At 39.9% G+C, this 13,445-nt stretch overlaps 1 protein-coding gene across 1 annotated transcript in view; it reads left to right on the top strand.

The window, feature by feature from the left end:
- The window catches only part of TM4SF20 (transmembrane 4 L six family member 20), a 90,635-nt gene extending 81,699 nt beyond the window's left edge, over nt 1–8,936 (top strand). The window contains exons 2-4 of the mRNA XM_073674419.1: nt 2,581–2,646; nt 2,949–3,100; nt 8,269–8,936. Of these exons, the coding sequence (XP_073530520.1) occupies nt 2,581–2,646; nt 2,949–3,100; nt 8,269–8,605 (555 nt within the window). The 3' untranslated portion in view covers nt 8,606–8,936. The remainder of the gene's footprint in view (nt 1–2,580; nt 2,647–2,948; nt 3,101–8,268) is intronic.
- Nucleotides 8,937–13,445: the final 4,509 nt, after the last annotated feature.

The raw sequence follows: 13,445 nt of genomic DNA, 5'->3' as shown, positions 1-13,445 counted from the left end.
AGGTAGATGCAGATAAAAATTATTTTTAATTTGCAACCTGATGGAGGTCAATATAGATGGACTAATAGAGAAAGTCCCACACACTGCTAGATGGCCAAATATTTTTTCAGAGCTAGATGCAGACAAAAAATTATTTTGAATTTGCAACCTGATGGAGGTCAGTATAGATGGACTAATAGAATGATGCTATGCCCAAAAGATTTTACTTCACTAGGTGCAGTAAAAAAATTGGTATTCTATACACAGGTGGTATATCTTGCAACACAGATAGGCTACTCCACTGACTAACACACTCTGCAATAGGCTAAAAAGGATTAGCTTTGCTAGATTTAGCCAAATGCTATGAAAAAAACTTGCACAGCACTGGCACAGACCTGCCTGGCAAAAACTGATAGGAACTGATGTAACCTAGTCCTGAAAAGGACTGCAATTACAATTAGTCTTTACTCCCACAACCTATCTATTTAAGAGCACAGACCTGGCTGATAAAAGTCGTAGGAAATGCTGTAACCTAGTCCTTAAAAGGACTGCAATCACAACTATTCCCTACTCCCAAGCTATCTGTAGATTTGTGCGAAAATTGGCTTGAAATTAACAAGGTATAGCGCACACAGCAACAGCGGTGCCGTCTAACACGCAGCTGCAGCAGTGAGAAAATGGTGGCGACGGGGAAAATGGCTTGGTCTTATAGGGCAAGGACATGTGACATACACTGCCAATGACACATGCCCTTGCTTGTGTGAAAAAAGCACTTCGCTCTGTGTGTGCGCTGCTGATAGGCTGACAGATTGCACCTTCCCACTGTAAATGCGGGAAAGAGAAAAAAAAATGGAGATCTTCATTATTCCTGCAGAGATCCATCCCCTGCCCCTCCCCCCACCCCGCTGTACACTCAAACTGCGTATTAACATTAATTTTCATCATTACTGAGAAAAAATCCAGTTATGATTTTGGTGCACGAACAGTTATCGAACATAACCTCGAACAGCCGAATTTTTCTCAAATCGTTCGTGTTCGCCGAACGGCTCGAACACCGCCCAAAACAGCTCGAATTTGAGATTGGCGAACAGTTCGAGTCGAACAACGTTCATCTCTAATTATCATCAGTTTGTCTTTGGAGTGTAGGAAGAAACCAGAGGAAACCCAAACAAACACAGGGAGATCATACAAACTCCTTGCAGATGTTGTCCTTGGTGGGATTTGAACCCAGGACCCCAGCGCTGCAAAGCAATAGTGCTAACCACTGAGCCACTGTGATTGGTGGGTGCACTGGTATACTGGAAGCCTAGCCACTCAAAGCATCTTATACAATAAGTGTATATAGGGCTTATGTGATTGCCCCTTCCTGTAACAAAGGAACTTTCTAAATTAAAGGACCCACTTCGCACATTTGGAAGAGATGGATGTGTATAGTATAGTTGTCAGGCTATGTCCTTGAAGCTTTTTTGAATATGGGGGTAACATTACCTATTGCCAGTCCATGAAGTACATTCCATGTATGCAGAGAATTCTAAATTCCTAAAAAAAGAGTTGCTGTTTTTTTAATTAGTGAACTAAGTTCCCTAAGAACACTATGATGGAAATCACCTTTTGTTTGTACATCTGACCTGCAAAAGTTTTCACCCTCTGATGTCTTATATTGAACATTTTTATGTTTTGATTACATGTTACTTGTACTGTTTTTGTGACTTGTTTGTATCTAGCATATTACTTATGATGGTGTGTACTGTATATTTTCTATTGACTTATGCGAATACAGAGATCAAATGAGCAAACAACAAATATTATTAGTTTTGTCTTCAGTGGCATTGTGCCTGTTCTGCACAATTTCATCAATGCATATTGAAATTGGATGTATGAGGTACCAATTTATTTTCGATACAGTCTACATGATATAGATTATTCATGCATAGTCACCCCACCTGGTGCCTTCTGTTTGCCTCCCGCTGCCTCCTCTACTTAAATCAGCGTTCTTTTCCTCCTGCTTCCAAGATGGACACTGCATAGCATGAGGAGTGCAATGGTAAGACTGAGGCTATGTGCACACATTCAGAAAAATCTGCTGCAAATACTGGAGTGTTGACAGTAATGCTGCCTAAACTACGTGGGTTTTTGCAGCATTTTAATGTCTATTTTCCCCATTGTTGAAAATTGCAGCAAAAATGCTGAAAGAATTGACATGCTTCAGATTTGAAACTACTTCAAATCTGCAAGGGAAAGATAGGAAGCATATGCATGAGATTTCAGAAATCTCATTCACTTTGCTGGTCCAGGAAAAATGCAACGTGTGAACATACCCTAAACCACAGCACCCCTGCCCTTCATGTGCTGTGGGATAGATATGGCAGGGAAGGCATGGCTTAGACTTACCACACACCCCACACCACTGTGGTGGCCATATTGGAAGCAGGAGGACACGAAGGCTGATCAGAAAAGGCAAAGGGAGACAAGCGTAGGGCACCAGGTGGGGTGACTATACATGAGAAAAGTATAGTCACTTTTCAGTCTCCACAAACTTGATATTTTTGTTTCTGCTAAAGAATATGGCTTATTGTCTCTTTTTGCCAATCTCTCCTGTAGGTTTTACCAGCCGTATCAATGACTTTGGCAGCAAGGAAGAAAGGCAGCTGTAATAGCAGGACAGGTGTAAGTATATATATTAATATCTAAGATAAATGAATTAAAGATTTTATTTGGGGGTGACTGAGAACAGAATAGTTTGTAAAAAGTGCTATCAGGATGGTAAGTATTGGCCCCCTCGGCAGTCAGATTTTCCCACCAGTCTAACTGTCTGGATAACCCTGGTTTTACTGTCTATGGTCTAAGAAAAGCAAAACAAAAAGACTAAAAAAGACTAAAGAAAAATATAAATATTTACTACTCTCAAGTGTTATTGACTTTGGTGATATCTGTGATGGATAACTAAACGTGATCTCTTCACTCTGCAGATGCTGTGCTCCTCGCTGTGGTGTGTTTTTAGCATTTTAGGATCTGCTTACTGCATCTTGATATCCATCTATGCAATCAGTAAAGGGCCTCTGATCTGTGAGAAAGGAAGAAACACTTTGGATTTTTGTGACTACACATTGGGAAATCTCAGGTAATCTCAAAACTCATTTCCAATAAGGCTTTCAAAACTGTATGACGTCGCAAAGGTGAGGAGAACAAAGAAAAATGCATGGTGCCTACAGTGAAACATGGTGGTGGCAGTGTCCTTATGTGGGGCTGCATGAGCGCTGCTGGAGTCAGGAGCTACATTTCATTGATGGTGTAATGAATTCATAGATGTACTGATCTATATTGAAAGAGAAGATGCTACCATCACTCTGTGCCCTTGGTAGACATGAACATTTCCAACATGACAATGATCCAAAACACAAATGTAAGGCCACTGTTGCACTTTTGAAGAAAAACAAGGTAAAAGTGATTCAAAGGCCAAGTATAATATGTAATTAGCATAGTAACAAATAACATTAAATGTTAAGGGAGTGGCCGCCCTTTCTCTGAACTGGAAAATCCATTCTGCTTCCCAGGTCTATGCTATTACAAGTGGTTCAGTCTCTCATCCTTATTCATATGCATGTCACTTGACAAATGGTAAGGTTTTGATACAGAGTTAGGACTGTCCCACAAGGGTTGCCGTTACGAGGCGGAATGGCTTTTACATTATGTTGATCAAAATTATGTTAACTAAATACTCTTTATTATTTTTATTATTATCATTACCTTCATGCACTTTTGCAGTTTATTTATGTATTTTATTTACTTTAGGGTAACTGTGTATTGTGCTTTTGTCTTTGTTTTTTTCTGATATTATAGTGAGAATTTCATTTAGCAAAATCTCCAATCCTTCTTGCACATTTCTGTCCTTTAGAACATCCAGCCATTATTGGACCTTTCCTACCCTCTTTCTGAGTTCATTAAAATCTGCCTTTCTAAAGTCCAACCTTAAAGTCTGAGTCCTCACAGGTCTTCCTCCTCTTGTAATCCAAAATTCGAAGATAGCATGATTCCTGCCTCCTAAATTCCCAGCCACCTTTACTTCCTCAACCATTTCCTCCCTGTTGGTAAGAATTAGGTCCAAGGTGGCAGATCGTCTTGTTCTCTCTTTTATCTTTTGAAAGATAAAGTTGTCAGCGAGAGAAGATAAAAAATTTTGTGGATCCATTACTCTTGCCTGCGAGAGATTGCAAACAAATATCTGGATAGTTAAAATATCCCATGATCACTATGTTGTACTTTTTTTTTAGAACAAAGACATCTGATGTAAAAAGAGTTCATTCATACCATCAGGTATGTCCAGGTGGCTTATAGTAAACACATACAATAGTGTCCTTTCTGTTCTTCTCTCCTTGTATTCTTCCCCAAACAGTTTCTTCAGAGCTACCATTCTCTGAAGCCTGGATCTCTATGGAGATATACACTTTCCTAACATACAATGTAACATCTCCTCCCCTGTTGTTAAGCCTGTTTCATATAAATTAGTTGTAGCCTTCAAGGTTTGCATTCCAATCATGTGTATCATCCCACAAAGTTTCAGTGATGCCTATGCCATCATATCTCTCTTCCTGTTTTAGCAGCTCCTGTTCTCCTTGTTTGTTCTCCATGCTCTGAGCATTTGCATAGAGCATTTGCATAGACACATTGTAGTTTGTAGTCAGTTTCTCTTGCTCCTCTATTTTCATTCAGAATATGTTGTCTGTGTTCTTTATTTCCACTTCAAATAGCATGGTTCTCAAAAGAATTCATAGCTGCATACTTTTTACTGGTCTTATATTTCTCATCCCATATTACATAGTTTAAAGTTCTCCTGATGAGTGTAGCAAGGCGTCTTCCAAATATGTGTTTTAGTGTTTTCATAAGATATAACCCATCAAGATGTCAGTTATGTGTAATAATGAGTAATGACACAGGGAAAAAGTATTGAACACCCTTACTGAAATGTATTTAATATTTTGTAAAAAAGCCTTTGTCGGTGATGACAGCTTCACAACTCCTCCTGTATGGAGAAACTAGTCGCATACATTGCTCAAGTGTAATTTTTGCTCATTCTTCCACACAAACTTTTCAAATCCTGAAGCTTCCTGGCCTCCTTTTATGAATTCTGAGCCTTAGTTCCTTCCATACAATTTCTATTGGATTCAGGGCAGGTGATTGGCTGGGCCATTTTAGCAGCTTTATTTTCCTTCTCTGGAACCAGTTGAGAGTTTACTTGGCTGTGTGTTTGGGATCATAGTCTTGCTGAAATGTCCACCCTCATTTCATCTTCATAATCCTGGTAGATGGCAGCAGATTTCTATCAATAATACCAATAATGTTTCGGTACATTTGTCTATTCCTCCTTCCTTCAATCATATAAAGTTTGCCAGTACCGTATGCTAAAAAACTGCCCCAGACAATGATGTTGCCATCTCCAAGCTTCACTGTTGGTATGGTGTTTTTGGGTGTGAGATGCAGTGCTTTTTGACCTCCAAACATGCTGTGTATTATGGAATCCAAAGAGTTCAGTTTTGGTCTCATCTGACCAGACTATATTCTCTCAGTATTTCACAGGCTTGTCTAAATGTTAAGCAAACTATAAGCGCACTTGAACATGCTTTTTATTCAGCAATGGAGTCTTGCGTGGTGAGCGTGCATACAGGCCATGGAGGTTGAGTGCATTACTTGTTTTCTTTGAAACAGTTGTACCTGCTGATTCCAGGTCTTCCTGTAGCTCTCTACAGGTGGTCCTTGGCTCTTGGACACCTCTTCTGATACTTCTTTTCACTCCTGTGTCTGAAATCTTGCAGGGAGCACCTGGTCGTGGCCGGTTTACTTACTGGGTTGCTTGATGTAGTTTTTTTTAAAATCACTGCTTCATTAGCAGGAGATTATCACTAGAGGACTAGTAAACTTGCTGCTATGTAGTCCTCCATATTCATGAGCTCTATTTAACCCCACTCACACTACTGATTGACAGCTTTCTGCCTATGCACAGTGTACACAGAAAGCAGCCAATCAGTGTTGTGGGCAGGGTTATACAGAGCTCAGCATTCTGAGAAATGGTAGATCTGCAGCAGATAAAATATTGATTTTTTTCAAAACTGCAACAAGCAGCCTAGTAAGTGACACATCGCTGGAGTTAGGGTGTCTATATCATGCTGCTCTCAGATGGGGTAGCAAAAACCTGATGACAGATTCCCTTTAAGGGCTACAAAAAAGGAGCCATTACTAATAGATGAGTATATGTAAATTTACATACAGTGGGTACGGAAAGTATTCAGACCCTTTTAAATTTTTCACTCTTTGTTTCATTGACGCCATTTGATAAATTCTAAAAAGTTCATTTTTTTTCTCATTAAAGTACACTCTGCACCCCATCTTGACTGAAAAAAACAGAAATGTAGAAATTTTTGCAAATTTATTAAAAAAGAAAAACGGAAATATCACATGGTTGTAAGTATTCAGACCCTTTGCTCAGTATTGAGTAGAAGCACACTTTTGAGCTAGTACAGCCATGAGTCTTCTTGGGAATGATGCAACAAGTTTTTCACACCTGGATTTGGGGATCCTCTGCCATTCTTCCTTGCAGATCGTCTCCAGTTCCGTCAGGTTGGATGGTGAACGTTGGTGGACAGCCATTTTCAGGTCTCTCCAGAGATGCTCAATTGGGTTTAGGTCAGGGCTCTAGCTGGGCCAGTCACAAATGGTCACAGAGTTGTTCTGAAGCCACTCCTTTGTTATTTTAGATGTACTTAGGGTCATTGTCATGTTGGAAGGTGAACCTTCGGTCAATTCTGAGGTCCAGAGTACTCTGGAAGAGGTTTTCATCCAGGATATCTCTGTACTTGGCCGCATTCATGTTTCCTTCAATTGCAACCAGTCGTCCTGTCCCTGCAGCTGAAAAACACCCCCATAGCATGATGCTGCCACCACATTTCACTGTGGGGATTGTATTGGGCAGGTGATGAGCAGTGCCTGAGTTTCTCCACACATACTGCTTAGAATTATCACCAAAAAGTTCTATCTTCATCTCATCAGACCAGAGAATCTTATTTCTCATAGTCTGGGAGTCCTTCATGTGTTTTGGAGCAAACTCTATGCTGGCTTTCATATGTCTTGCACTGAGGAGAGGCTTCTGTTGGGCCACTCTGCCATAAAGGCCCGACTGGTGGAGGGCTGCAGTGATAGTTGACTTTGTAGAACTTTCTCTCATCTCCCTACTGCATCTCTGGAACTCAGCCACAGTGATCTTGGGGTTCTTCTTTACCTCTCTCACCAAAGCTCTTCTCCCACGACTGCTCAGTTTGGCTGGACGACCAGGTCTAGGAAGACTTCTGGTGGTCCCAAACTTTTTCCATTTAAGGATTATGGAGGCCACTGTGATCTTAGGAACCTTCAGAAATGCAGACATTCTTTTGTAACCTTGGCCAGATCTGTGCCTTGCCACAATTCTGTCTCTGAGCTCCTTGGGCAGTTCCTCTGAGCTCATGATTCTCATTTGGTCTGACATGCACTGTGAGCTGTGAGGTCTTATATAGACAGGTGTGTGCCTTTCAAAATCAAGGCCTATCAGTTTAATTAAACACAGCTGGACTCCAATGAAGGAGTAGAAACATCTCAAGGAGGATCACAAGGAAATGGAGAGCATTAGTGTTGAGCGAGTATGTTCTGTTAACCCTTTTGCCGAGTATGCTCGGGCCGAGCTCCGAGTATTTATAGCTGCTCGGTGATATGGTTGAATCGCTCCCGTGTGCATGATTTGCAACTGTTTGACAGTTTTAATGCATGTGAGGAATGTCTATTTCTTACACATTCCTCACATGTAATAAAGCTGTCAAACAGTCGCAAATCATGCACACGGGAGCGATTCAAACATATCACCGAGCAGCTGTAGATACTCGGAGCTCGCCTGAGCATACTCGGAACAGAACATACTCGCTCAACACTAGACAGCATGTGACTTAAATATGAGTGTCTGAGCAAAGGGTCTGAATACTTATGACCATGTGATATTTCAGTTTTTATTTTTTAATAAATTTGCAAAAATGTCTACATTTCTGTTTTTTTTCAGTCAAGATGGGGTACAGAGTGCACTTTAATGAGAAAAAAAATAAACTTTTTAGAATTTACCAAATGGCTGCAATGAAACAAAGAGTGAAAATTTTAAAGGGGTCTGAATACTTTCCGTACCCACTGTACACTTGCATATACTTTGGTTTTGTATACCTCAACTTTTTATTTGTATATCTACTTTATCGCCTTCTTTTTTTTTTTTTTTTTAACTAGTTCCCTCCAGACATTGAAGTTTGACCTGGCCTGGTTTCTGAACGGTTCCTGCATTTACACTCCGACAGTGGATGAGAATGTGAAGAACGTCGCGCAGGACTGGTTACCCGATTTTGACCTGAATTTTAAAATTGATGAGGACATTCAGAAGATTATCCACATCACAGTGTTTGTGGGTTTGGCCGTTGTGGGGCTGCTAGAGATCTTAGTGGCCCTTAGTCAGATTGTGGCAGGTCTATTCGGTCTCATTTGTGGAACCTCCAAACCCAAAAAGAACAAAAGCAATGACAAGGTCAATGACAAGGGCAATGACAACTATGGCTACAATTATAGCTGAAAAAATGCCTTTTAATTCTCAAAAATCCTGTTTTTTCATTTATGTAATTACATATATAAAAGGGAAAAATGTATGTAAATAAAAAAATAATTGTATAAAATATGAAAATTGGAAAAAATTAAACAGTTTTAAATCAGCGGCCATTCAAGACACAAGTATCAGTATGCCTCATCATTTCATGTCTTGACCTTGGGGCAATCCTACGGTTATTCATTACTCAGTGGTTAGTCTTTTTACTGATGGACGATCCATAACCTGTTTTTTTTTTGTATAAACGATAGTATAAAGTTCAATAAAGTTATTGCCTATATTATGCCTGACACAAAAATAAGTGGTGTACACTGCACTCATTAAATACAATGGGATTCCATAGCATTTTTTTTTCAGGTAAATACATGGGGCACAATTCATTTGTGGTTTTTACTGACATATTCTGGGCCAAATCCATCAAAGATTCATGAATTTTGCACAAAGCCCCATATTGTATTTTTTTTTCAACCTTAAACTGGTTTTGAGACGTTTTAGGAGGAAAAGTCGAACGCTGCAAAAAATGCACCAAAATAAGTGGCGTCCATAAAAGCATTCCAGGTGGGGGGGGGGGGTTGCAGTAGAATTAAGGCAAATTTTGCAACTTTTTAACTAACCAAAACCCCGAAAAACTGTCTACCCAGCTAATTCTTCTCTTTTCCATCAGGTCTATGACATCACATGATTAAAAACTGACTAGCTGAATCCTTTTAAGCTCTATATAGAAAGAGGAGGTAAATTTTCCCTGTATGAGTCATCAGTCACTGCAAAAGTCCCTGGCAGAAGGAGGAGCAGAGCAGCTGGGTCAGGAGTTGAAAAGGGGAATGCAGGGACAAGAGACTTCCTGTTTCTACATAGAGCAGAGAAAAGAGAAGAATTAACTGGGTAGAAAGGAAATAAGCAATTGAAAGTACACAGTGCCATATAATATGATTGCAATATATTCATGGGAGGAAGAGTGCTTCTTTAAGCAGCGTGAGGCTTATTGAACTTATAATCTTCCATGCCTGTATCCAAATGCACTCAATGAGGTGGTAGAGATGGCCTTTTAGGTTACGTTCCCTCAATGAGTATTTGGGAAGTGTTTGATGTTGCAGCATTTCTGCACCTTGTAAGTAAATTAGGTTGTGTTTTTGTTTGAATTTTTTTATGTACATTTATTTAGTTTTTGACGCTGCGTTTTTTTGTCTCTTGTTGGTGTGTCTTCCTGCTTTGTTTTCAACACTTCCTGGTATTTGGCTTTGACAAAACTTCTCTGATAGTCATGTGCGAATTGGATATGCGCTTTTACTTACGGATTTTCCGCATCTCGTGAAATTCTAAAAGGAAAATCTGCACCTAAAACGTAGTGTGCTCTCAAGAGAACCTGTCATGCTGCGGATATGAAACACGCACCGTAATTCAGTTTACACTGAGTTAAAAAAAAAAAAAAAGGACAGTGGGCATGAAATTTCTATAAATCCCATCCACCTTGCTGGAACTGTAAGATGCTGCGATTTTGACGCAGCATCAAAAGCTCCCCAAAAACTCAAGGTGGGAACACAGTCTTAGGGTTTTATTAGGCTACCTACCATTTACACTCATAGGGCAGACACCCATCTTTTGTTTTATTATTCATTTCCTTTTTATACTTTGCTGATTTTTATTACACTGCTATGTTTTACAACACAGTTTCACTCGGTCCTATAGCACAGTGCTTAGTAACATAGTAACATAGTTTGTAAAGCCGAATAAAGACTTGCGTCCACCAAGTTCGACCTGTTAGTTCTGTAATTGCTAAAGTTGATCCAGAGGACGGCAAAAACCCCAAATGATTTAGCCAATCTTCACCTGAGGAAAAATTCCCTCCCGACTCTGAAACCAGCAGTCAGAATAAATCCCTGTATCAACCTACTATTTTATTTTATTTTTAAGTATATGCTGAAATCTGCCTGGTATCTAGAAATGCATCCAGTCCCCGCTTGAACTGGTGTAGTGAATCCGACATTACCGTCTCCTCACTCAGTGAATTCCATATTCTCACTGCTCTTACCGTAAAGAACCCCTTCCTATGCTGGTGCTGAAACCTTTTCTCTTCCAGTCTTAGTGAATGCCCTCTTGTTACCGCAATATCCCTCCTTTTGAACAAATCCCGGGCAAGATCTCTATACTGTCCCCTAACATATTTGTACACATTTATTATGTCCCCCCTCAACCTTCTCTTTTCCAGGCTGAATAGTCCTAGTTTTGCCAACCTCTCTTGGTATTGCAGTCCCTCCATTCCCTTTATTAATTTTGTTGCCCTCCTTTGTACCTTTTCAAGCTCATTTATATCCTTTCTATATATTGGGGCCCATAACTGAGCACAGTATTCCAAGTGTGGTCTGACCAGTGCTTTGTACAGTGGAAGAACAATGTTCTCATCCTTTGCAGCTATACCTCTTCTGATACATCCCATTACCCTGTTTGCCCTTACAGCAGCGGCCTGACTTTGGGCACTCCAATTTAGTTTGCTATCAATCAAGATGCCCAAGTCCTTCTCCATCTCTGTATCCCCCAATGATTTCCCATTCAGTGAGTATTGGTGACTTCCATTTTTCCTTCCCATATGTATGACCTTACATTTCTCCTCGTTAAACCTCATTTGCCATTTAATGCTCCACCTACCCAGCTTATCCAAATCCCTCTGTAGGTCTGCACTGTCCTCTTTTGTATTAATTGTTTTACATAACTTTGTGTCATCTGCAAATATTGATATTTTACTATTTATCCCGTTGACTATGTCGTTAATAAAGATATTAAATAACATTGGGCCTAGTACAGACCCCTGTGGTACCCCACTAGTGACGCTTACCTAATCTGTGTATATTCCATTTATAACCACCCTCTGCCTTCTATCCTTTAGCCAGTTAGCTACCCACTTGCAGACATTTTCCCCCAGCCCCATCATTCTCATTTTGTATACCAACCTATTATGTGGCACGCTATCGAACGCTTTTGAGAAGTCGAGATACACGACATCCACTGGTTCCCCCTGATCTACTCGAGAGCTAACCTCCTCGTAGAAGTCAATCAGGTTTGTTTGGCAGGAGCGATTCCTCATGAATCCATGTTGGTTCGGGATTAAAAGATTATTAGCATCAAGATGCTCCGTAATTGCCTCTTTAATGAAGCTTTCAAAAATTTTGCCCACAACGGACGTCAGACTCACCGGCCGATAGTTTCCGGCGTCACTTTTCGCTCCCTTTTTGAATATTGGCACTACATTTGCCTGTCGCCAATCAAGTGGTACAGACCCAGTCTCAACAGAGTCCTTAAATATAAGATAACGGTCTGTCTATCAGTTTACTTAGTTCCCTTAGTACCCGTGGGTGTATGCCATCAGGTCCTGGTGATTTGTTTATTTTAATGTTACTGAGGCGTTTCTGTACCCCAGCTTGGGTTAGATTAGTCATATTTAGTGGAGGATTAAGTTTGTCACTTCTCATTTCGCCTGTTAGTTCTATTTCCTTTGTGAAAGTTGTCGAAAAAAAATTATTTAATAGATTAGCTTTATCCTCATCTTTCTCTATGATTTTGCCTTCCTCACTTTTTATCGGTCCAATATTATCCGATTTAATCCTTTTACTATTTATATACGTAAAGAACAGTTTGGGATTTGATCTACTTTCCCTAGCAATACGTTTCTCTGTTTCCTCCTTCGCTATTTTAGTCTGATATTAATAGCTTATGGATTAAATCCAGCCTAAATTGTCTCAGTTTCATTTTAGAACCTACCATGGCAGATTTTTTTTAATCTCCTTTTCTTTTGATAAAGTATATTAGCATCATAATTGAAGCAGTACCTCTACGGTTACGTATAGCGTTATCCCTTAGTATTTAATGTGCTCTTGTTATGTATACCTTTGTCCCTTAGTATTTAGTGTACACTTTTGTTATGGTTAGCGTTGTCCCTTAGTATTTAGTGTACACCTTTGTCCCTTAGTAAATAGTGAACTTTCTTGTTATGTATAGTGCCGTCCCTTAGTAAATAGCGTACTTTCTTGTAATGTATAGCATCATCCCTTAGTACATAGTGTACTTTCTTGTTATGTATTGTGTTGTCCCTTAGTGCACAGTGTTCTTTCTTGCTATGTATAGCACCATCACTGATTACATAGTTTCCTCTTTGGTGATATACAGAGCCATATCTTTTTATGTAGCGTCCTCTCGAGTTATGTACAGTACCATCCCCTATTACAGTGTACTCTCCTATTATGTATAGCGCTGTCCCATTATTACATGGGATCATCTCCTTCTGTATTGCACTGTCCCTTATTATGTAGCGTATTCTCTTGTCATCTTTGTTATTCATTGTGGCCTCTCTTAAATACATAGAGTCCTCATAGTGTGACCAGTCTATCAGCCTCCTCCAATGGAAAAGCAGATTTCCCATATGCCTCAAATTGTCACACTCTTTTGTGGAAACGATGCATATTATTTGAGGATTTTCCCATAGACTTGAATGAGGTGAGGATAATCAGCTGCTAGAAACGAATATGCATTTTTAGTGCACAACAGAAACGCACTTAAAATGCATGTGATCTGCACATGACTTCATCAAAGTTTTATCAACCTAAGCAACAGGAAATATCCAAAACAAAGCAGTTCCCAAAAGAAGACAAAAACTGGACTGTCTCTGCGAGGGTTCGTTATTATCCCCAATCTCTACAATGATGCAATGGCCTCCTGATTATACCCTGACTGCAGATGTTGAGGGAGTGAGTAGACATGCTGTCACTAAATATGCCCAATCCTTTGTTTCGGCTGCAATGTCACCACTACCTCGGGTGTC

The sequence above is a fragment of the Phyllobates terribilis genome, unplaced genomic scaffold (assembly GCF_046119375.1).
Source record: "Phyllobates terribilis strain yellow unplaced genomic scaffold, ASM4611937v1 Scaffold_3__8_contigs__length_932513732, whole genome shotgun sequence".
Classification (NCBI taxonomy): domain Eukaryota; kingdom Metazoa; phylum Chordata; class Amphibia; order Anura; family Dendrobatidae; genus Phyllobates; species Phyllobates terribilis.
Note: the sequence above shows the minus strand (reverse complement) of the source record. Positions and strands in the feature narration are given on the sequence as shown.